This window comes from Topomyia yanbarensis, chromosome 1 (genome assembly GCF_030247195.1).
Source record: "Topomyia yanbarensis strain Yona2022 chromosome 1, ASM3024719v1, whole genome shotgun sequence".
NCBI classification, from domain to species: Eukaryota; Metazoa; Arthropoda; class Insecta; order Diptera; family Culicidae; genus Topomyia; species Topomyia yanbarensis.
The window spans coordinates 204,523,210-204,549,273 of NC_080670.1; the positions used below are offsets into that span (position 1 = coordinate 204,523,210).

The 26,064-nt window shown below is 39.9% G+C and overlaps 1 protein-coding gene across 1 annotated transcript in view; it reads right to left on the reverse strand.

Moving 5' to 3' along the window:
• Positions 1-12,820: 12,820 nt before the first annotated feature.
• LOC131688997 (uncharacterized) overlaps positions 12,821-26,064 on the reverse strand; it is a 61,113-nt gene continuing 47,869 nt past the window's right edge. Inside the window, exon 3 of the mRNA XM_058973719.1 lies at positions 12,821-14,523. Coding sequence (XP_058829702.1) covers positions 12,890-14,523 — 1,634 coding nt within the window. The 3' untranslated portion in view covers positions 12,821-12,889. The remainder of the gene's footprint in view (positions 14,524-26,064) is intronic.

Genomic DNA, 26,064 nt, shown 5'->3' on the forward strand with positions numbered 1-26,064 from the left:
ATTCGGTCAAATGACCCATTCGGTCAAATGACCCATTCGGTCAAATGACCCATTCGGTCAAATGACCCATTCGGTCAAATGACCCATTCGGTCAAATGACCCATTCGGTCAAATGACCCATTCGGTCAAATGACCCATTCGGTCAAATGACCCATTCGGTCAAATGACCCATTCGGTCAAATGACCCATTCGGTCAAATGACCCATTCGGTCAAATGACCCATTCGGTCAAATAACCAAATAAAATCTCACCCTTGCGATGGACCGGATAGCATTCTTCCAAATGACTGGACAACGAGATAATGCTTTGATTTTATGACAAACCATGACGTTAAATTTTAAATCATACCGTTATTATTACGAATGTTTTTAATTGAGATATCACTCGAGACGCTGAAAAGGTTCCCTTGCTAAACCCAAGTAATTTCAAATTTGTCAACGCATATCAGTTCGCTAAAAAATTGATTCTTTGGCAATTTGTCCGCAGTTATGGAAGGAAAAGCAATACCTTCCTCACTGGAACGCCTATGTCGGATGTCGATCTTTTATCACATATTAGCCTAAACTATCACGTCAGTATTGGTCGCTTTCATATTTCATATCTTGCTCTTAGGTTACGTTCTCATTAGGATGCAATCAGTAGCAACATTGTAGTCGCTTACCGTGTCATTTTATCGAATGTGTCGTCAATAGATAATCACGAAGAACGTCTAAAGGGTTGCGTTTCATTACCTCTTAAAAATATTTTCTCATAAGGTCAGCGGTCCCCTAGGGGACCGGAAGGCCGCTGTATGGGATCCGCGAAAAGAAATATATTTTCCGAGTGCATATTAAATTTTCAAGTCTTGTTTTCTACCAAACTGGAAAAAAACATATTGATAGCATACTAAATCGATGTTTATCCGTGGAGATCCGCAGCAACCCAGGTTGATTTTTAAGGAGTCTGTGCAAAAAAAAAGTTGAGAAACGCTAAGCTACAACATTGAGGAATAGCTATATCTCTTGGTTTATGCAAATAACTGATAATTAGGGGTTCTTCTTAGGCTGTCAGTACTAACAGTTGTGTTGGTGGCAGAAAATCTGCTGGAAGGTGTACAAGCCTTCTTCGAGGAGGACGTAAGTTGGCAAAGTAGACCCGTTGCAAGTCACCCGTTGCAAATCTGATGAATATAGGATTTCGTCCCCTTCTTTGTCACTGATTCACTGAGTGCAATTCAAAATCCTTACTGCTTCAACGGTCATCTTTGAAACAACCCATCCTCATGCTTCAGGAAATTCGCTCATTTCAAACTCAACTCGGTAAGCACGCTGTTTATCTCTACTTTGTAGGCGAGTATTTAGACTTGGTACTTCTACTTCACCAGAAGTTTCCTGGCACTACAAAAAAAAAGAGGTGTGCAATATGTTTAAGAACAAATTGGAAATTATTTTTTGAGGTTTTGAAGATACAAAATCGAATGAAAGGCGTGAAATGTGCAGACATGGGAAATAAATTCTTCGAGTAGGGTAAAGTGCCTATTTTCACCATACTAAGCAGGGTGCCTCACTAATTCATTAATTTCTCGGCCTACAATCAGTGGAATGCGAAAAAAATTTACATCAACAGCTTTGCTTCGTTATTAAGAACCAATATAAGAACACAAATGCGCTGAAAACAGTGAAATTCTCGTGTTTGAGCGCAACGAAAACTCGAATCGAGTGCTCCTATTGTTGCGCTACCATTTGACTCAATGCGTTGAACAAAGATGGCAGACACTGCTCTAACCAACGGCTTCAAATGGGTAGGGTGATAATAGAAACATGGCGTAAATAGGCTCATCACCCTATTTGTAATCTATTACGAAAAACAGGTTTTTTATCCCTCGACTTCGCAACGGAATCTGCGAGAGCATCAACCCTGCTCTCTAAGCTTAGCCTACCGATTTAATCTCGACAAACAAATCAGCATTGGAAATACCCATCCACAACGACGACGGGCCATTGCAAAGACAAAGCGAAGCCCGGCTTAGTGAGAAATAATCCCACCCAGATTTAACGGCCACGCTCGCGGCCCCTCAGGCGATCTAATCAGGAGGAAATTTCATAAAGACAAAACACAACCCCTCTGACAAAGCACGGACAGCAACCCCCGGGGAATAATCCCCCATCGTGAGTGAGCGCGCTTGGCTTCCGGAAATGGCTTCCAAATCACTTCATTGATCGGACGAGACGACGGACAACAGGAGAGGAGGGAACCATTCCGATTCAATTGACCGGAAATTGCCGGTCGATTCAGTTGAAGTGATTCAATGGATTGTTGTTTGTTGATTTATTGAAATATTAGATCAAAGCAAACAAGCCAAGCTGGGAACCCTAGTGGAGCTCTGTGTTGTTACTGTGCTCGGGAAAGGTGTGTTCGTCCCCCGGCTACTGCGATGGGGAAAGTTTTTGTGGCAGTTCGTTCTGTGTTGGGATCTGGAGTGATTCAGAAGAAGAGAGAAATGCTAACAATGACCGCTTTCGATTGACTGCTTGAAGAATGTTCGCATTCCTTTCTTAGGAAGTGCTTTTCTCTATTATCCATTTCATATAATATTTTCACTCTAACCAGGAAGCTTTCGATTCCAAGGTGAAGAAAACTGATTATAGGCGGCAAAGCCACAAGCCACACAATAGTCCGACGAGAGTCTTGGTCAGGTAGGTGATGGCTTTCGAACACAATTAGCACTACTCTCGGTGGTCATGATTTCCGATTATGTCTCCGGTGGTCAGGTTTCGTGGCAGAAGACGGAAAGGTTAAAAACATAAACCTTCCCGCTATCACATTTCGACATCATCAAGGTTGAAGCACCGGATGGTGTTTGTAGATCCATTAAGCACCGGCGGTATTACCGTCGTCGTCTCCACCAGAAGCAACACCTATTTACGAGCAGTTCGATGGGTTCCGGATTTCGCACAGTGGGTCGCTACATCGGTGAAGCTTCGACTGAAAATGTCGATGTAGGCCCTGCAATGTAACCTGTGTTGCCCACTATTCGCCATTACTTCTTAACCGGGAGCCAGGAGAGAGGTGCTTCTGCTAAGCGATAATAACCGGGGAATGCAGGACCACCGGGGTAACATACTGGCAATAAACAGACGGAAGCAAGTGTTCGATTAGTACGTGTCCGGGTGCTCTGTAGCAGTAGCGTTGTTGGTAATAATGCATTCTCGACCTTCTTTCCTTTCTTTCCTACCCTGCACTCACTTTGGCACGGATCGGGGACCATCGGCTGACAACAGAAGTCTCTTGAGGAGGGCGAGGGAGACCAAATAGTGAGCAACGAAAACATGGCGCCGCACGTGACACGACTTGAGCAGGGATTTTACGAGTGTTTAAGGGTTTACGTGGTGGGAGGGAATGTGCTTCTTTTTCCATTTGTGAACAACCAACTTCCACCGGGATTACATTGGGTAATTCAATAACGAGTTTCCTTCGATTTGGGGGTTTCGTGTCGGTTGCTCTTATCTGTGGGTCATAAATTTTTATTGTTTTTTTTGTGAATTCTTCGATTACGTGAGATTTGAGAAAAATGTGACATTTTATATGATGAATTGTTAAATAGATAAATTATTCGAACATTATCTAAACATATAAGAAGAGAAATGATATCCAACCAACGCGAGTTTATAGGCTGTTGAAATATGGAATACCGATTTATGCTGAATTGGTTTTCTTCTTTGAGTCGCTCTATGTTTACTCGAAAATGTCATTTTTATAAAGATTTTGTAAACAACGTGAACACAAACCTCATATAATACCGCATTCATCGACACATATGCCAGGAACGGCAAATCTGATTCGAGCGAAATTCTTGATTAGTTTGGACAACATCGATGCTTGCAACCGGAACTTCACATTATACCTAACTTTGATAAGTCTTACCTTCGTGTTTCAACTTCGACACGTCATGGCTGGCGTCCAAGGCGGTCTGGCAGTTACTGATGAGGTGAAGTCAAAACACAATATTCGGCTTTAAAGTTTTTCCATATTTCCTATTTGATGCACATTTTTTCTATTCAAAGTTTCTCAATTTTTTCTGTTTCCTATTGTATTACTTGAGATCATTTTCTCGAAAGAAAATATCCTGCTTTCTCATTCATTTACTTTGCAGCTTTCCTGGACACCACTCTGCCGGTCGAACAAGGTACAAAATTCTAGTCCAGTAATTTGACCCAAAACGGCCACGTCTCAAACATATTTTGTCAGCAAACTTTCGTTGCACTTGCATGAGCGTTTCTTTGTCTTGGCCTGATTCGTGTTACGGCTTGGTATGATGTGTATCTTGAAGTTTCTCACATCGAATCTTGAGCCTGTTTCTTTGCTATCTGTTAAAGGATTGAACTAATCCTGCCACCTTTACATCTGACTTCGAGTACTGTTCGCAAGGAGCCATGCACTATCGAATGAGTTTTAGGATCAATTTCCTTCAGTTTTTCGTCCCTTCCGGGTTTTCTGTCGATGGTCAAACTAAGCTTCAAAATTCATGGTACAACAGCGTGAATTTGGGATAATTCTACGGAGTTCATCCGCCCACTCCCGAGCAGCTAGTCCGGTTTTCTCGCTGTGATGGTGCACTGATCGACTTGTTTTTTTTCCGATGACGCCATGATGTATACAAAGAAACTTCTCTAGATAACAATTGCCTACTGCGATTATATACTCTCAGTACGGTTCGAAATACCTGCTAAACAAAAAAACGAAATTAACAAATACCATCCTGTTAGTCAAGTACGGTAACCACCACAACACCTATCACACCTAGACTCTTCCAGTCGCAATAGTTAGTTTAAAACTACTGATTCCCTGGGACCGAGGTTACTAACACCTGCCAACCATTTCAAACCTGATTGAAAAACTTACCTCTAAATGACATCCAAGTATCACACCGGGACCCGAAGACTGCGGTTGGTCAGTAGCAAACCCAGCAAATTGCGTCCCCCAAGACTAGACACCTTATAGTTCGAAATACTGAATAACAAAACGTGGACTCGGCAGCGAGGAGCGTGGTGAGAAAGAGAAAACAGTACATCTGGATTTGACTCATACTGATGAAATAACATGACTTTGTGGTATGATTTTATTTCCTCGGTCGGTGGGTTGGCTGTCTGTCATCTTGTGGTGGAAAGACGGGAAATGGGTGGTCTTACAAAAGTATAGCAGGGCTAAGAACGGATCAATTCTGGTTGTGTTCTTTCGGGCTACAGGTCGCTTTGAAAATCGTGGCGAAAGGTTGGAACGGAAAGTTTTGCCGAGTGGTAAAGGCTTGTGAAGTGTTAGTGAAATTGCGGATTCTTTGTTAGCTGAAATGGCTGGGTTCAATGCTGGCCAGGAAAAGAAATATTGACAGTAAACCAATTATATATTGTCTTGTTAATAATTTTGTATCGTTTAGGATCCGGTTTTGTAAGAAGAGCGCACGATTCTAGCTTAGATGGAATGCGCATAATTGAATCTGTGTATGGGTTCTCTACTTTTTGACCCGTTCTAACAACTTCGTTTTATCACAGCTGCTAAAAGTATGCACGACCACTGGAGTAGTCAATTATCTTCTATATTTAACAGAGTTCCGACTTTTTTTTAAATTATTAGCGCAGCTTTTTAAACATATAAAAAAAAGTAAGATTCCGATAATTTAATTATTATAGTTTATTTGACAATTAAAGCATCATAAATTGCATTTTTAGTTGAAATTATACAGTTTAAAAGTAGACAAATCATCATTTTCAACAAAAAGAAAACCGCCATTTTTTTCAAACATTGTAACCAAACTATTGAATCGAACCGTACGAAAACATCGAACCAATTGCAACCATCTTTCCGTGCGAGCTCAACCGAGAGCTGCTACTCCTCTTTCTGCCGGGGAAAGTAAGCATCCCCCTAAGGTAAACAGCACTCCTGTTTAGGAGAGTCGGCACCACCTACATACATTTCACCTGGGTGTCACTTTATATTGCCGGTAATGCTGCCGCCACCAGCAACCGGAGAGAAGTTATTCTATGGGAATCTTTACGGGAAAGCGACAGTCGTATATTTTGATTTTCTTTTCTGTTGTTGTTGTCGGCCGGTGTTTTTGTTGCTACTTTCGTTCAAGTTTCAAAGCCAGAAAGGTGGGTTTGCTGCCGGGGCCTGAAAAATATTGGCTCCGGAATCCGCGATCTTATCGGTGGGAGGAACTGTTGAATGGTTGGATTATGTGTGAGGGTTGCATATGTTGAAGGTGGCGAAGATTTTGTTCGTAATTGCTGTACGTTGGCGCCACTGTTGGCGTATATTTTTGGAAATAATCTCGTTCGGAAAATCTTCGCTCAATGTATCGCCCAAATTTCGAGATGTGCCCGTTATGAAAGGGATAATATTCAGTGGGGAATCAAATCCATTCTTTAGGCCGGTTGCCATCAGGAAAAAAGTAAACAAACTCCTTCTATTGAGTGGCTGCCGCTGGCTGGTTAAAGATTGGAGCAAATATTTGTCCAATTTCCTTCTCAATTTCTGGCGGAATAATTTGCTGAATATGTAGAGGCTCGTAAAAAGGAAATGGAGTGATTTCCGATTAGGCAAAAAATAGACAGTGACACGTGAAACGGATTATACAGTCTTGTTGGTGTGGGATGTTTTTGATGTTTTTGAATTGACTGCGAAAAAATGGTTGGAACAGGGACATAATTGGAGAGGCATAGAATACTTTTAGGGCTACTAATTGAAAGAAGTTGTTTTATTAAGCCTCAATAAATTTGTTTTGTTTGCTTTCGATCATTATGAACCATGATAGTTATGAAAATAATCTAACTGTCAAGGTTTTCATATACACCGAAGTTTCGGTTGTGCCACAATCCATTCAACTCGTTGCGCCATATATCTGATTTCACTACTAACTCCGAAATGCATTCATGAAAAGGTAATTTAATAATATTTTTTGGAGTTGATGAAAATTGAAATTTGATTTTGATAGGTTCTAGCTCTGCGAATTTTTCTGATGATGGTGCTGGCTGTTGGTGTGGAGGTGCTAGATACCATCGTCTAAAACGTTTGGCTCCAGGCTTAGTTCAAAGTCAAATATCTGGAACGGGAAAGGCCAACAAAACGGAAAAGACAAAACCGAAATTCCGTAGATATTTTTCTGTATGAACAGCTATTTGCGGTTAATTTTTTCTCCCTTTTTCCAAAACCTAAACTACTTCTATTGTACAAAAGATAAGCCTCCTTGGCTTCCCTGTATTTTTTCCAATTGGAAATCACTTTGATGGAATATCTCCAGTGGTCATTTTATTTATTGGATTTTTAATATACTTTTCCATTGGTTTCTTCAGTGTGCTTTGATTTGCTTTGATTGACATTCAAAGATCCGAATTTAGAGTTTTGAATTCGGAGTCTAGAATTCGGAGCTTCATTTCGGAATTTAAAATCCAGCTTCGAATTCGGAGTTTCGAGTTCAGAGTTTCAAATTTAAAGTTCCAAAATCAGAATACCGAATTTATAGCTTCGAATTCGGAGTTCCGAGTTCAGAGTTTCGAATTCGGAGTCTCGAATTCAGAGCTTCGAAATCGCAGTTTCGAATTCGGAGTTTCGAATAGTTTCGAAAATTCAAGGTTTGAATTCGGAGTTTCGAATTCGGAATTTTGAATCCAGTTTTGAATTCGGAGTTTCGAATTCAGTTTTTAATTCAGCGTTCCGAATTCGGAGTTTCGAGTTCAGAGTTTCAAATTTAAAGTTTCAAAATCAGAGTTCCGAATTTAGAGCTTTAGAAATTCAGAAATCAGAGCTTCGAAATTGAAGCTTCGAATTCAGTGTTTCGAATCCAGAGTTTCGAATTCGGAGTCTCGAATTCGAAATCGCAGTTTCAAATTTGGAGTTTCGAAAATCGCAGCTTCAAATTCAGTTCCGAATTCGGAGTTTCCAATCCACTTTCGAATTCAGTCTCGAATTCAGAGTTTAGAATTCAGAGTTCCGAATTCGAAGTTTCGGCTTTGGAGCTTCGAAATTGCAGTTTCGAATTCAGAGCTTCGAAATCGCAGTTTCGAATTCGGAGTTTCGAATTCAGAGTTTTTAATTCAGAGTTCCGAGTTCAAAGTTTCAAATTCAAAGTTCCAAAATCATAGTTCCGAATTTAGAGCTACGAATTCGGAGTTTCGAGTCCAGAGTTTCGCATTCAGACTTTCGAATTCGGAGCTTCGAAATCGCAGTTTCGAATACAGAGTTTCGAATTCGGAGTCTCGAATTCAGAGCTTCGAAATCGCAGTTTCGAATACAGAGTTTCGAAAATCGAAGGTTCGAATTCGGAGTTTCCAATTCGGAATTTCGAATCCAGTTTCGAATTCAGAGTTCTTAATTCAGAGCTCCGAATTCGGAGTTTCTAGTTCAGAGTTTCAAATTCAAAGTTCCAAAATCAGAGTTCCGAATTTAGAGCTTTAGAAATTCCGAATTCGGAGCTTCGAAATTGAAGTTTCGAATTCAGTGTTTCGAATTCGGAGTCTGGAATTCGGAGCTTCGAAATCGCAGTTTCAAATTCGGAGTTTCGAATAGTTTCGAAAATCGCAGGTTCAAATTCAGTTTCAAATTCGGAGTTTCGAATCCAGTTTCGGATTCGGAGTTTCGAATTCAGAGTATCGAATTCACAGTTTAGAATTCGGAGTGTCGAATACAGTTTCGAAAATCGAAGGTTCGAATTCTGAGTTTCGAATTTGGAATTTCGAATCCAGTTTCGAATTCGGAGTTTCGAATTCAGAGTTCCGAATTCGAAGTTCCGAATTCGGAGTATCGAGTTCAGAGTTTCAAATTCCAAAATCAGAGTTCCGAATTTAGAGCTTCGAATTCGGAGTCTCGAATTCGGAGCTTCAAAATCTAAGTTTCGAAATCGAAGTTTCGAATTCGTAGTTTCCAATCCAGAGTTTCGAGCTCAGAGCTTCGAATTCGGAGTCTCGAATTCAGAGCTTCGAAATCGCAGTTTCGAATACAGAAATTCGAAAATCGAAGGTTCGAATTCGGAGTTTCAAATTCGGAATTTTTAAATCCAGTTTCGAATTCGGAGTTTCGAATTCAGTTTTCAATTCAGAGTTCCGAATTTGGAGTTTCGAGTTCAGAGTTTCAAATTTAAAGTTCCAAAATCAGAGTTCCGAATTTAGAGCTTTAGAAATTCCCAAATCGGAGCTTCGAAATTGAAGTTTCGAATTCAGTGTTTCGAATTCAGAGTTTTGAAATCGCAGTTTCGAATTCAGAGCTCCGGATTCGGAGTTTCGAATTTGGAGTATCGAGTTCAGAGTTTCAAATTCAAAGCTCCAAAATCAGAGTTCCGAATTTAGAGCTTCGAATTCGGAGTCTCGACAACACGACAAATCAGTTTCGAAATCTAAGTTTCGAAATCGAAGTTTCGAATTCGTAGTTTCGAATCCAGAGTTTCGAAATCGCGGTTTCGAATACAGAAATTCGAAAATCGAAGGTTCGAATTCGGAGTTTCAAATTCGGAGTTTTTAAATCCAGTTTCGAATTCAGAGTTTCGAATTCAGTTTTCAATTCAGAGTTCCGAATTTGGAGTTTTGAGTTCAAAGTTTCAAATTTAAAGTTCCAAAATCAGAGTTCCGAATTTAGAGCTTTAGAAATTCCGAATTCGGAGCTTCGAAATTAAAGTTTCGAATTCAGTGTTTCGAATCCAGAGTTTCGAATTCAGAGTTTTGAATTCGGCGTCTCGGATTCGGAGCTTCGAAATCGCAGTTTCAAATTCGGAGTTTCGAAATCAGTCTCGAATTCAGAGTTTAGAATTCAGAGTTCCGAATTCAGAGTTTCGAGCTCAGAGTTTCAAATTCAGAGTTTTGAATTCGGAGCTTCGAAATCGTAGTGTATAGAATTAGGAGTTTCGAATACAGAGTTTCGAAAATCAAAGGTTCGAATTCGAAGTTTCAAATCAGTGTCGAAATCAGGGTTTCTAATTCGGTGTTTCGGACTCAGAGTTCCGAATTTAGTTTTGAATTCTGGGTCTAGAATTCGAAGCTTTGAAATCGGAGTTTCGAATTCGGTGTTTCGATTTTTGAGTTTCGAACTCAGAGTTTCAAATTCAAAGTTCCGAATTTGGAGTTTCGAATCCAGAGTTCAGAATTCGGAGTCTCAAATTCTGAGCTACGAAATCACAGTTTCAAGTTCAGAATTTCGAATTCGGAGTTTCAAATACAGAGTTTCGAAAATCGCAGGTTCGAATTCAGAGTTTTGAATGCAGTTTCGAATCCAGAGTTTCGTATCTGTTTCGAATTCAGAGTTGCTAATTCAGAGTTCCGAATTCGGAGTTCCGAGTTTCAAATTCAAAGTTTCAAAATCACAGTTATGAATTCAGAGTTTCGAAATCGGAGTTTCGAGTTCAGTTGCAAAAATCAGAGGTTCGAATACAGTTTCAAAAATCAGCAGTTCGAATACAGTTTAAATTCGGAGTTTCGAATTCAGATTTCAGTTTCGGATAAAGATTCGAAAATCAGAGGTTCGAATTTAGCGTCGAATTAGGAGTTCCGAATTCAGAGTTTTAAATTCGGAGTTCCGAACACGGAGTTTCGGATTCAGAGCTCAGCATTCCGAGTTCTGAATACCGAGTTTCGAATTCGAGTTTTGCATTCAAAGTTCCAAATTCAGAGGCTTGAATTCAGAAATCCGAACTTAGAACTGCGAATTCAGAGGTTCGAAATTAGTGTTTCTAATTCAGACGTTCGAAGTCAGTTTCGAATTCGGAGTTTCGAATGCGGAGTTCCGAAATAAAAGTTTCCAATTCGGTGTTTCGAATTCAGAGTTTCGAAATACGAGTTTCGAATTAAGAGTTTCGAATTTAGAGTTCCAAATTCAGAGTTTCGAATTTAGAGTTTAGAATTTCGAATTCGTAGTTTCGAAGTAGGAGTTTCCAAAAATGGAATTTCGAATTCCGTGTTTCGAAATCGGAGCTTCGAATTCTGTTTCTAAAACCTGAATTCAGAGTTCCGAATTCAGTGTTGGGAATTCAGAGCTTTAAATTCAAAATTACGGATTCGGAGTTTCGAATGTGAAGTTTCAAATTCGGAGTTTCGAATTCGGAGTCTCGACTTCGGAGTCTTGAATCCTGAGTTACAAATTCGAAGTTTTAAATGCTTCGAACACAGAGTCTCAGTACTACTTTCGTAGTATCGAATTCAATTTAAAAATCAGTTTCGAAATCGGAGTTGTGAAATCGGAGTTTCTAAATTCGAGTTTTGAGTTCTGAGTTACGAATTCGGAGTTTTAAATTCAGCTCCGAGTTCAGAAATTCGAATTCGAAGTCTCTTGAATTCGGAATTTTGAATTCAGAGTTTAGAATTTGGAGTTTTGAATTCAGAGTCTATGTCCTACTTTTTTATTTTGAATTCCGAAATTTGGATTCTGACTCTTTAGTAATAAGAAATGAGTCCTGTATTTTAGTGCTAAATTCGTAGACTCGAGTTAGATTCAAAATTCATATTACGTTTTCGTCTCTTGGAAACTGCATTTCATGTTTGGACTGCTAAATCTAGATCTGGTATTTTCAATTTAATTTTTTTGAACACAGCCCGATCAAAGATCCTAATTTTTAAACTCTAAAATAATTCTACAAATCTAAGATTTGATTTTCTAATTTCGAGTACGTTAATTTTAATGATTAAGCACTTTGTCCTGAAACATGATTGTTGAATCCAGATTACTACATCCGGAAGCTTCGCGTTTCGAATCACGCTTTTTACCTCGATCCGAAAGAAACTGTCTCAACAAGGTAGCTTCCGAATAAACCGAAAAATTTAATCTAAAGAATAAACGACTTGAAAAAGTAATAACCTTTCGCCAAAAAACAAAGCATCTAGAAATTTTCTGTCTCAACCCGCCCCGTTTCCCATCATCACCGACCTATTCGTTTACTTACAAGTTGCCTTTTGTTTCCGTGTCTCGCAGCCATCGGTAGTAGCCGGGGTTGTGGCCAGACCCAGACATCGCAGTTTTCTTTCGCTACAATAGCAAGAAGCAGCACCCTCAGCACCTTGTTTTTTTCCTAGCGTCTATCTGCGGCGGACTGGGGAAGGATGAAAATGGAGACAGACACAGGGTGGTGCAAGTTACATGCTTTGTATACTTACAGTTTCCAGTACAGTAAGTCTTGCGAAAAGCGAGCACAGCAACGTAGAGGGCGGCGGACAGGGCGACCGACAGGAGGCAAGACTTTATATCATTTCATCGAGGTTGATGGGATTAAAAACACTTTTTCTTGGAGGGGGAGCGGGGGCTGAGAAGAAAAATAGTAGCAACGCAACAAACAAAGCTTGAGTTTGGAACATGTGTAGCGTACAGGACTCTTGTTTGACGGAAGAAAAAAAATGTTACTGGGAAGAACGAATTCCAAATCAAACCAATCCGTCAGCCAATTGCTAAACCGGGTTGTTTTTGTTTGAACAAGAACTGTACGTTCAAAGTGACCGTGTCTACCGTGTTAGCAACAATTCCAAAGCCTACTACTAAAAAGCAAACAAGCAACGTTTACATTTCTGCACTCAACTGTCGCCGTCGCCTAAAAGACTGCAATTTTCGACATTCTTTCTCAGAGGGGTGGGAAAGAAGGAAAATTCCTCTCTCCCACTTAGGACACAGTTGAAAGTTGGATTTTGAAACACGAGGAAGGACGTGATATCTGCGTTGTTTTCGTGACTAACTGTGCTTTGAATGGGACAGGTTCGTGATCATGATGATGATGATGATGATGATGGCTATTATAACTTCTCTAGTTTTGTGCTGTGTGCAGTCTATCTCTACGTATATATTTGAGCAGTGTGTTAGGCACATGTGTGGGTGTGTGTGTAGTTTTTGTAAGTAGAAATAAACGAAACAGTATTAAATAAGGTTTCTATATTTGAGCCACGGTGATTCACGGTAGCAACAAGCTGGAGCGATGATGCCGACTAGTGTAGGACTTTTGCTGGCGACGTTGAACGACCACTGGTTGCTGCTGTTGGAGAAGCTGCCTTGAGTTATCCAAGGATTCTTGTATGCGAAGCAGCGCTAGCGAGGATGTTGAGTGTGATGTTGCCAGATTGGGAAGTCTGGTTGGTGTTACATTGGCTTCTTCGAGGCCACTGAATTGAACCTGTCTACGCTGAGAAGACGGTCGAGACCGGAGGAAGCAAGAGCTGGCGAATTCTTTGGAACGAGCGGTGCTCGATGGAATTGGTTCCGGTTCGGACGGTTTTGGTTGGAAGGTTGTTGTGTATCCAGAGTTCGACGCTGGTAACTGCTTTGATAGGTTTTCCGTTGTAGTCTGTGGTAATTCATTCGAATCCGTTTCAGCTGGCAATCTATCACGTTTCTTCAATGAACTACGAGGAAACAAATTTGCTTTAACTGGGTTCACGCTCTGTGAAAATCCTCCTTCGAAATTTTGACGAGTTTTCATAAAATGTGCCGCAGATTCTTCGCTTGAAACATCGTTAGTTGGATTTTGACAGATATCATCTACTGTGTCTCCGTTTGAAGTTTGTAGTGCCACAGTTGATTGCTCTTCTTTGACAGGCAAGGGCTCATTCGTCTGTGTCAAATTCGCAACTTCGCTGGAAATCGAAGTCGGCGATGACTGGATCACTTCCTCGCGGGTCATCTGAGTTTCGATTGACTCGACGTCGTCAATAGATCTGAGTACATTGTTCAAGCTATTGCAAGATTTAAGTAACATTTCCGATGGAATTTCTCGAGATACTGAGACAGTGCAGGATGGTTCATCAGAACGCATGACCACCGCATCAAGTTCGCTATTTGAAGTCTTCAACTCTGGACAATCAACCGTAGAAGGCATTTTTATAATTTCTGTTGACTGGTCTTCAACTGTGGTAATATACTGAACACATGCCGGAGTTATTGACAGCTGTTCTAACTCGAACGATTCTGAATTGTCCAACGGTTGCGGCTCAAGAGGCACTACCGTTGACAGTGATTCCATAGCTTCAAGCAACTCACGACTCGTAGCAACGCTGACTGCTTTAATATTTAAAGATTCCGACTCATTTTCGAAACATTTTACCACAGTTGATTCATCTTCCTGATTGATCACCGATGAAACTGCATCGACGATCGTCTCCAAGCCTGTTTCATCCAGCAAATTATTTGAAGGGTTCTCCTTAACCGTAACATCCTTATTTTCACCACGAATTCCTTCGATTAAAGAAGACTCCGACATGACTTCCGAAGCTCCATCTCCACCAACAACACTCGATTGTTTATCAACTCGTTCATCGTCCTTCGCAACATCCACAACAATTCGATCTAACGCCGACAACTCCTCTCCACCGGACGGCCCGGAAAGTGTCGACAGTGAAGTGGAAGATGATTTGACCGATAAGCTTTCTGGGAATGATGGCGCCGTTTCTGCTACCGTCGCCTCCACAGGATCACCAGTGGACGGCGGAGGCAACTTGGAGGACGATGACGACGACAGTGTTGCCAGAAATGAGGGAAAACTTCCTTCCGCTATTTGACAGTGCTGATCGATGACGGCTTCGCCGATTTGTGCTGTGAAAATAAAAGGACGCGGATAGAAAGGAATTTTTAGCTGTTAGGATCGGTGCGATACGGATCCGGTGGGGACACACGTGCAGCTTACAAACGGGAGCAGAGCATGACAGATAGATGTTAGAGGTTAACAAGATTACCGCTGGATGCTTTGGTTAGTTAAGCTGCCATTAAAAAATTATTGGCGGATGTTAAAGGAAACATTCTAGCATGCCATTCGCGATGAATTAAAAAAAAAATTAACATTCCGGCCCCCGTCAACTAACACCATCAACATTTCCCTCGCAAGCAAGCCCATCACTGGTCACAACTTTATCAAATCGAGTCGCCACAACATTGCCCAACATCAAATCCAGAACCGACAGCTTCTATGATGAATGAGTACTCAGTAAACTTTATTTACGTGAACTTTGCGATTGTGATGGTAGTGTTGCGAGACTGGAAGCGTCACCAGCAGTCGCAATTAATCAGCGGTAATTTGTCACATGCCCACTCCGGCGCGACTGACGGTCCCACTCTGTCCCGGTCGGTTTCGAAGGTACACGCGCGTGCTGTGCTGTGTTTGTGAATGTGTGATTAATTAATGTACTTTATCGCACAACTCGTAAAAGGAAAGTTGGTTGGTACGGGTCGGGTCGAAACTTGGAAGGATGCACAGCTTGAGCCGTTTTCGACGGGAAGTGGACGTCGTTACACCTGATTAAAGCTAGTTCAGTGATATTTTCAACCGTCATTAAAATGTTTCCATTAATCCATTCAACTATAAATTGTTGAAGCTTGTCACAAGTTCATAACAAACTCCAAACCTTATCGTCGGTACCCGCTCACCCGTGAAGCAAGCACTGGATCTGTCGTCAGTCCGTTTAACGAATAGAGGGAGAAAATCGATTCGAGCAGTACTTCACACAAAACATATAGACTAGATTCCTCCCATTTTGTGCCAGTTCATCGATTCGCAATCCGTCCGCCGGTCAGTCGGTCTGTTGGTCGGTCCCGGCAAACAAAAATGCACTTCCGTGTGAGTGAGCAAATACCGGTAGATGAAAGAGTAAATAACTGGTTTGATAGAGGTCAATCGGTCACCATAGGAAGTGGGTGGGTGGTCGGTTGGAAACGGGTTTTTGTAGTCGTTTGGTTTTTCCTCCTGGATGGGTAATACAATTGGATAACTATCTGGAATTTCCACCGAATAGCGATTGGATGGACACATGGCAGCCGAACAGGCGCGGGTTAGTTTCTGGAATTGAAATCCGTCATCTATTGAATCCTAAATTTTGGTAACTGGGTTGAAATCTCAACATTATTCAATAGTCATAATTCCACTCAGACAAGACCATGCGTATTGCCCATGCACAATTCCTATGTCCTGTGGAATAATGCCCAAATTGGTCAAATAAACTCTAAACAAATAAATTAGTTGGCTCATCAAATGCAATGTCAGCTCAATTGGCATCACCAGGCGGATACGTGTTCTATGTACTACTTAATCTTTGAGATCAAGCATCCTTGATCTCCGAAATCAAGGATCCTTAACCCTGTTACTCACGAACCTAAAGGAATCAACGATCAAAAATTGGTCAAACAGGAATGTGCGTAAGTCGGTCAAACTATTTATTAAACAATCAAATCATATTTCTTTTGCAAGTTCTATTCATATTCATTCTAGCTTACATCAAATTTTGTACAGTCTCCTTGGTCACTTTCCTCACCGCAGAACGCTAGTTAGCCTTGAACTGCATCTCTCTGACAGCTGTTTGCCGTGTCATATTGAAGTTGACGCTTGACGATTGCTCAATATGTCTGGCGTGTTCATACCCTTGAACACCACTTGGACGTAGTTCGCGGCATACCACTTCACGAACTTTGTTCCGTGATGGCAAGCTGCCAAATCCGACCAAAACCGAACGGTACAATTGTGTTGCACGAAGAAGCCAACAGAGGTTTTTTTCAGGCACTCCAGCATATAAATTCCCCGGTTGATGGTCCCGGCTGTGATGTAAATGTCTCTTTTAGCCACAGGAACAGATGGGCTGCCACACGAGATGTTTCTTTACGAATCTCGACAGTTTAATGTTTGAAAATATGTGCCTACTTGTTCTCTTTCACGTGACGTATGTTTCTGCCCAGCAAGCTGTTCAAATTTCGCTTTGACGAAAATTTCATCATCCTACACACCACACAAACTCCATCAGCATCTTCATGTACGGCTTCTGCGGTCGTTCACTGGCTGGCTTTTTTTGCTTATCGTCACGATTTGAAACTACCAATTTCTTGTAAGTCGACATTCCGGCTCTTTCCGTTGTTTTTCGAAACTTCCGGCTTTGAATTTCAAGGTTCCTTGATCGTAGAACCTAAGGATTCTTGATCCATGAACTCTAGGACATTTGATTCCGAAACTGATACTTGAACCTGTCACTCAAGGATCCATGACCCTCGAACTCCTTAATGCTTAAACTCAATAGACTCCATACATGATTCTCTGTAGCATGTTGTTTCAAGCTCGCCGGTTATGCACTGAAAGCCACCTTTAAACAGTTCCATCATACACGAAATTCTGTATGTTTTTGAGAAACTTTGTGAAACACTAGATATTTGGAGACGACGGACGAAGGATTGTTCCGAGAGACTTACCAGTAGTTCGGATTTCGGAACAGACGATTTATTAGGGGTTTCAATTCGTTTCTATCGTACAACAATCCCAAAAAAATGTTTCAACATTTGTTCCTTCACTGATCGTTTTATTTGTTTACGATGGCTGGAAACTTGTAATAATACCGAAAAACCCAGATTCGACCTGTGCCTGCTCCCACCATGAAATTTTGAGCCGTAAATCTAGTATATTCGTGAAATTAGTTGACGTTACCCATTCATCTTTTTGCACATGCGATTGAAACAAAGATCCCTTTATTATAAATTGCTGATAAAGGTTTCTACACTTGCTTCGTGCCATTTGCTAAAAAAATCGGTAGGCTCCGGTCTATCATCGAGTGACGATAGGTGACCATATTTTTGCATTACTTTCCTGTGAGGGGCCGTACACAAATGACGTAGCTTTTTTTCGGCGATTTTTGACCCCTCCCTCCCCCTTCGTAGCATTTGGTCACAAAATTCTAACCACCCCCTCGTAAATAACGTAGCATTTACCTACCCCCTCCCCCTCGTCTCATGCAAAGCGCCCAGGTGATGAAAAAAATTGGATATGTTTTTCATGACCTTTCAAAATGTTTGACGACTTTTATCAACATTTTCATTATAACAGCAAATCGCGTGCAAAATAAGCACATTTCATGACAAATATAGCGTTGATAGTTTTGCTTTGAATTTCATATGTCAAGGGGAGCATGAAGATAAGTTCTCTCAGTTTACAATCGTGCAGCTGCCAATGATTCCAAGAACCATACGTTCGTCTAAATTACTAAATTTTGTTTGGTTGAATCCGAAGTGAAAATTTAATTCATCTTCCAAACTAAGTCTACTAGTTAGCAACATTAGCTAACTAATGTAGCAAGTTAAATCCGCATACAAAATCTTTTCCTCTTTTCGCGGACTTGTAGTTCCGCAAATCGTAAAATTTACCTAATGAAAAACCGCATCAAAAGTAACTTGTTTGAATTTAAATTCATTTTTCTTGGGAATGGTAGATCATTAATTTTTTTTTTTTAACAAAGGGTTTTAAACTTAATGCTACGTCGCACAACTTCTGACCCTACCCTCCCCCTCGTCACACTTCGTCACAAATTTGGTATTCCCTCCCTACCCCCCAAAATGCTACGTCATTTATGCATGGCCCCTGACTTGCCTTTCAATTTATTATATCTACCGTATGTTGTCTCTTTCTTCGTATTGGTTTAGTTTTGGTTTTGCACTCGACTCTGGGCCCGTCCCTAAATGAATTCTACCGAAAAGACCCAGTTCATTATACAATGGAACTAGATTCATCATCAAACACTACTTCTCTTTTTAAATCATACATAATTAACTTGGTCAGACCATACCCGATATTCTTTCGGACCCGCTAACTATTCTTAATATTTCGAAACTGACACACATCTCGAAAGTTTGCCCAAATAAGCTCAGAATTGTGATATTCTGTCCAAAGCAAGCAAATGACGTTTCAGATGACAAGTATTGTAGGAAGGACAATAGCGTCTACATACCCGCTCACAAAGTTGAGATAGACGGTGTGGTCACCGATTCGAGTTCGACATGCGTCCCTTGCTCCAGTGAGTGGACATTTTGCATGGCAATCGCAATGAACAAGACAGAATTGTGTGTCCCTTCGAACTCAAACTCGGCGGGACGGCTTTATGTTCAATGGCGTCAAGAGGACGACTTACCTTGAGAAAGCTATTTTGACCATAAACAGCGCTATGTTTCGGAAAACATAAAAACTCGATTGTCCACAATGCAAAGAGGTTCAACAGCATCGATTCGAACAAGTGTATCAGGGCAGTCCATTTAGCTAGACAACATATCAAATTTAAATATTATGGCAAGTGCGGCGAAACTTCAACGTCGGTAACTCAAGCAGTCTTTGTCTATCTAAAGCATATTGATGTTTGAATGGCGTGATGTGGAGCCCACAATTGCACAGCATATTTCAAATATATCAACCCGTACTATAGATTTTAATGCGTAGAAATCGCCAATCAGCAACATTTCATTTTAGGAAACCAAGGTATGCTTTGAATTGTGATAGTTTGTCTAAAGCAAGCAAGTGACGTTACAGGAGCAAATCTTTTAGGAAGGATATCTACACACTTAATTTTGTTCCTTCGAATCCCAGTTTTTGCGTAACTTTTACCGAGTTTTACATTACCGAACACTCAGCTAACAAAAGTTCTATCAAAGTCTCGGTCAGGGTTACCATATTCAAAGATTTTTCTGTAATGTCACAGATTTTTTTCACAATTTTTGATCACAGATTCTGTTACACAGATGACAGATTTTTGGCATTTTGATAAATATTTCAGATTTTTGGAAATATTGTGATTTTTCACAGATTTTTTGGAAATTTATCACACATTTTCACAGATTTTTTTCCTGATTTAGTCATCACAGATGGTAAAAAGATTTTTTTAATTGAAACACATGTCAATGTGGCATCCCTGGTCTCGGTAGAAGTGACGTTTGCTGAACTATCAGTTGAAAATTTTTAGTGACTGTTCAGCTGTGTGGAGAATACCGAGCTGAATTCAGTGTGTACATACCCGCTCACAAGGTAGAGATCGACGGTGCGATCACTAATTCAAGTTTGTCATGCGTGTCGACTACTGAAACAAGCATCATGAAATACGGATAGTTATAATCCGCTGGGTTTTTAAGCGGCCAACACTCAGCGGATTCAAAATGTCATAAGAATACGGGTGACTCGAAATGTTTGTAAAATATGAAAGAAAGCTTAACTAATTCTTAGATTCCTTTATGTACATACCAAGATCAGATCCTGAAGTGTAAGTTCTGTGAAAAGACGTAACGTTACGAAAAAAAACAACACAGAAGCCGCCCGGCCTTCTGTTTGCGAGATGTAATAATTAATAAAGATGGACATGAAGCTTCAACTTGCGGATATCATCTCCATATACAGTTCCATCATAAACGAAATTCTGTACAGATAAGGTTCAACGGTTTAACGGAAGAAAAAAGCAGTATTATGCTGTATTACTGTGTATGACGCTACACGTCCTGTCATCACGTGCTCATAAAGCGCATCATTCCGATACAGGAATAGGTGGTATCCGCTGGGGTTTTAAACGGTCAAAACATGCTCGTGGATATTTTCAGCGGATTTAGAGTGTCGAAGGAATGTGGGTAACTCGTATTGTACTTTTTCCAGACTGTGATATCAATAATTGATGCTAGGTATTTGAAGGTGACGAACGCGGGATTGTCCCGCGAGACTCAAACAGCAATTCTGCCTCTATCAAACAGCAATTCGAATAATTATTTGAATATTTGTTTCTTTAACTGACCGTTATGTTCATTTCCGATGGTTGGAAACTTACATATTGTTGTTTACGGTACAAATCATCAATCTGCTAAGTATTCCAAGCATTTCGAAAAAACTAATTATTTATCCGTGACTGATATTTGAAAAGTTCGCCAAGATTCGCTCAGAATTGTGATATTCTCTCTAAAGCAAGCAAAAGACGTTGCGAGTGACAAGTCTTTCAGGAAGGACAAACGCGTCTACATACCCGCTTACTAAGTTGAGATCGACGGTGTGCTCACCGTGTCGACTACTGAAACAAGCATCATGTCAAAATACGGACGGGTGGAATTCACTGGGTTTTTAACCTTACAAAACTTCTTTCCGGGTATTTTCAGTGGGTTTAGAGTATCGTAAGAATGCGAATGACTCGAATGGTACCTAATATTAAATAAAGTTTTACTAATTCACATGGTCAAATAACCGTTTCTATTTATTTAATACTTTTTTCACCAAAATCTTCTGGTATATGTAAATTTTCATTATTTTGCATTTATATAATAATATGCTTAAGGTGATTTACTCGAATTTGGCTTGTAACGCACACAAAAAGCGCTTGCCCGGCAAAAAAAACCAGTTATAAATACGCTAATTGTAGCGAAAACTTAAAATCAAATTCCTGGGCACATTCTCTACCCAAAACAAGGATCTTCTATCTCCGTCACACCTTCCTACAAAGGTGTCATCTTATGCTTCAGTGGTAGGTAACACGGCTAAGAGATACGACCACTACGCCCTCAATTTTGTTCTCACTCAAACCCTTTCTTTGCTCCAATGGATCTAGGTAGCATAACGGAAGAAAAATTTAATTTCTTGCAGCAATCCATGTTTCAACTGATGACTGCCATGCTAAATTCTACCTCCATGTTTAACCCTTTGCGACGCGATTTTTTTCATTGTTAATACTGTTATTTATAGCTTTGTGTAGGTTTTCAGGGTCACTGATTCTGATTCTGACGTCGTAAATGTGAAACTCAAAATGGCGGATCCAATCTGGCGACCGTACTTGGCTAAATTTAATGTTTTTTGATATTAGCCTAGAACGTGTTACAAGGGGATTTTCGAGGTCGCTGATTTTGATTCTTAGGTCGAAAATGTAATTCAAAATGGCGACTGCGTTTGGCTGAATTTCATGTGTTTTGACAGTGGCGTTTACAAGGAGGTTTTCGGGATCGCCGATTCTGATTCTGACGTCGAAAATGTAAAATTCAACATGTCGAATCCAATATGGCGACCGTGCTTGTCTAAATTTAATGTTTTTTTTTAAATATTGGCCTAAAACGACTTACAAAGGGGTTTTCGGGGTCGCTGATTTTTATTCTGACGTCAGAAATGTAAAATTCAAAATGGTGACTGTGCTTGGTCAAATTTCAAGTTTTTTATATTAGTTTAAAACGTTTTACAAGAGGTTTTCGGGGTCGCTGATTCCGATTATGACGTCGGAAATGTAAAATTTGAAATGGCGGATCCAATATGGCGACCGAGCTCCGTTAAATTGTTTTTTATATTGGCCTAAAACGTCCTACAAGGGAGTTTTCGAGGTGGCTGATTCTGATTCTGATGTCGAAAATGCAAAATTAAAATGGTGGATCCTATATGACTACTGGGTTTGGTTAAAAAAAACCGTGAATCGAGTTTTATACTAACATTATGAATTTTTAAAATTTTGTCATTTTGAATTTTAAAATTCTGGCATCAGAATCGTAATCAGCATAAGCATAAGCATAAGAGATCGCCCGTAGTTGCTACTCCGTTATTGACCAGAACCAAATTAGGTTGCAAAATGTTCATTGGAAAAACATGCTTGGGAATAACATGATGAGCCACATTGTACAATCTATTCTGATCCCTGCATGCTGATCAATACCGACGTTCCAAGTGTAAGTGTTCCAATAGCATTATCATGTAATAATTGCTCTGGGCAGCCGGCTGCCGAGAATTTGGGAAATTTATCATTTGTTGTATTAATACGATTAGCAAAATAAGACCCTTGAACTCCGGATAGCCGGCTATAAGGAGCACTGCTTATATTTTTCATTAATATTCGTGGTTTCTATCGTGTCGGTGCTGATTTTACCCGGCGATCGTTTGAATAAATTGAGGAATCTTATACAGAAGGTTCATCAGAATCTTCCACATGTATCGCGGAGTTGGTGGTTTGGAAGGGAATAGGGTCTAGGATTCGCTCCAAGCGAGCGATGCGACCTATATAGAATAGTTTATTAGGTAGTAGTTCAGTTAGTTTTCGAGAACACGATCGCTCGAAAAATAAGATCTACCGAGAGTATCCTATGTTTTCTAAACAAAAGCAATTTCACAGCCACACAGCCGATCGTGGGAGTATTGCCTAGAAAAGCTAATCTTATCTGTGTAATGGGCCGGATCACTATTTATTGCGACATTATTTAGACTAATTTCCTATTCCTTCTCTACGATATATTTTTTGGGTTGCAAACTACCGAGTGATAAAACGGTATACAGACAGAGAGTTATGATAGCTCTAGATGTTATAAATCAACGAAAGTATTTCCTATTTCTAATATCGGATTGTTTGTGAAATACACGTATACGAACGATTATATCGAACATTGAAGGGAAATACAGAGGATCGTTAACCTGATGCACGGGCTTGTTACCAATAACGGAACTTGAAATTAGATTCATTAAAACAGACGCGGCGAATTTTCAGTACGTATTGACCCGCGATCAACGATACTAGTCAAATTAAAGTCTTATTGGCGCTGATTTCCGAACAACTTTTACGGTATTGTTTTCTCGGCTATATCGCATACTCTCATTCTGCTACTATCGGCAGAAGGCTGATCCCAGTCGTCGCCGGTCTAAGGACCAAATGTCATCAATAGACTTAGACTCGCGTGGAGGCATGCGATAGAATAGAAAACTAAGCAATGAAAATGACAGCAAAACACTTATTCTTCGTGCTGACATTACTGAAGGTAATTGCCAACCGGTCCCCGATCCCTCTCGCGAATTGTCAATGCTCAAACCTTATACATGATTGAAGTCATCATTCCACTCAAATAAGGCCATGTGTTTTCCCAAAGCACATTGAATGCTCTGTGAATCAGTTCCCCCGTTGGTAAAACAAACCCTAAAGAAACATAAAAATTAGTTTGCTCAGTCCAAAGAAAAGTTCGCCGACCGGCAGATACGTGTTCCCTTACAGCGTCATCACATCAACGAACACCCAAAATTTACATGCGACAAAATATCTGCAATCCCGAATATAAAAGACTCAAAACCTCTACTCATTTGCAATAAAATAATACGGTAAAAAAAACGCAGTTGAATATCCAAGGCGGCTCATTTTTAAAGATAGCACCGCCGATGAAACACTCAATAAAAAAAAGGTGACAAGGGACGCGGACGAAATTAGCTGAGCACCGACTGGCTGGTTTGTCACCTATTTTTCGGGCGAAGAATTTTGGGCGACACCTGGTAGTCGCTAGTCGCTGGTGAAACGCAAATTATTTGAATGTCAATTTTTTTTTATTGCCATATTTTTTCACTTTTCGGATCGAATTTTTTTCTCTGAAAACCCATTTTTCACCATTCCCACAATGTACACTGTGTTTCTAGATGTTTTCTGTACACTTTCATTTTCCTTGCATCGAGAATCGACGGCTCGTAATGCGAGGAAAAGATATTTTTTCATTTGCCGGAATTCAATTTTCACAAGCAGTCACCACTCGCGTCTGTCGAAAATATGCCGAAAAGTGCTTTTATAAACCACTTCACTCTGTATAATTGTTAAATTGCACCGTTATTAACACTTTTGACAACCGGGAGACAGTAAACTGTGCCAAAAATGATGAAAATTAACCGACACGAAGGGAGCTTTACGAGAGTCAACCACTCGCGACGAAGATACTGTGGTTAAATGTGACAGCCCTATAGTTAATTTTTTTGTCCATGATACAGAAAGAAAGGTGAAAACATTTTCTGTACTTAATTGAGGATGTCAATATTTCTCAATTGAAAAGAAAAGCTTTGTTTGGATTATTTCATTATGTGGATGTTTAAGTTTTGAGGCTACGGCTGTCATCCCTAATGTCATAAACAAAGAACTAATATTAAAATATCGACAAATGTTTACACCGCTACCGATTCGTGGTTTCGCCAAATGGATCACAAACTGAATATTGAAGACGAGTGCGGGTGAATATAATGGATTGTCACTCAATGAATTTGAATATTTGTAACTCTGTCTACAACAAGACGGTACACGCACCGACGAACACAGCTGCAAAGATCCGCTCCTCTGGCATCAGAATCGTAATCAGCGACCCCAAACTCGTAATTCGAGTTTTACGCTCATTGCAACAAAATTCGCAAATTTCGTAAAAAATGGCTGCCATTGTGTAGCCGCCATTTTGAATTTTAAAATTCTGACATCAGAATCGTAGTCAGCGACCTCAAAAACCACATCATCCATTTTTATGCTAGTTTAGAAGTGATTCCTGTCTCTCAGAATCTTTTATAGACCATGGCCTACGAAAAATTCTGCAAAAAGTCTATTATTTAGTTCAATGTTTGTGATACCTGCAAAAAAAAGTTTTAGATCTCAAAGACTTTTAGTTCAAACACAGCCGAATTTATTGTAAAAAAACGAGATTTTCGAGTTTTAATTTATAACTTATAAATAGTTAAAAAATTCACATAGTTTTTGTGCTAGTTGGTCGGTGTTAAGTCAGACCGGACTAAGTCGCGAAATCTTGAAAAATGAGATAATAATGGCACTCGATACAGAATTTCTTCTACTACATTAGACTTTCACCAGATTTGAAATACGTGACAATAAGCAAGAATTATGGTTAAAATTCATTTCGAATTATAATGTAAAAGATGGTGCGATGCAAACTTGTTTTTCTCGAAATCAATACAATGTCACTTAGTTCGGTCTGACTTAACACATTTATATGTCAACGCTAACTAAAAATCCTATAAAAACTTAGGAGAAGTAGGTGGGACGTATACGTCCCACTGCGTCACAAAGGGTTAAAGCTTTTTAAACTAGGTGGGAATTTACTAACAAAATTGTAATGAATTTAAAGTTTAAAAAGGGCCTTAAATAATCATTTGAGTTTATTAAATTGAAATGCTCGTTCATTAAAGACGCAATTTTTTCGATCGACAGTTTGGATATCGAAGTTGAAACCGATCTTGGCATGATTTTTATTGTTGCAGCGCATTTGCGTTTTTTATTGCTTTTATATCAAATAAAGAGTATAGAAATTCAAGAATCTTAATATTTCGAATTTTAGGGAAATAATTGAACCAAAAATAAGGTAGTTTATTCAAGAAATTGATACAAAAACTGAAATTAACCATGGGGGGCGGGTTTCATAAAACACATTCAAAATATCAATCAACATAATGAAGTGAAACAAAAAAATGTTCACTCGATAGATGCAGTAATTCAGGTCCACATCCAAAAATCAGGAGATCCTACATATGTGGAAAACGAATTATACATTATTCATTCTGGCAATGCTGGTTACACGTTAAAGGATTTTTATTCTGATACGCTG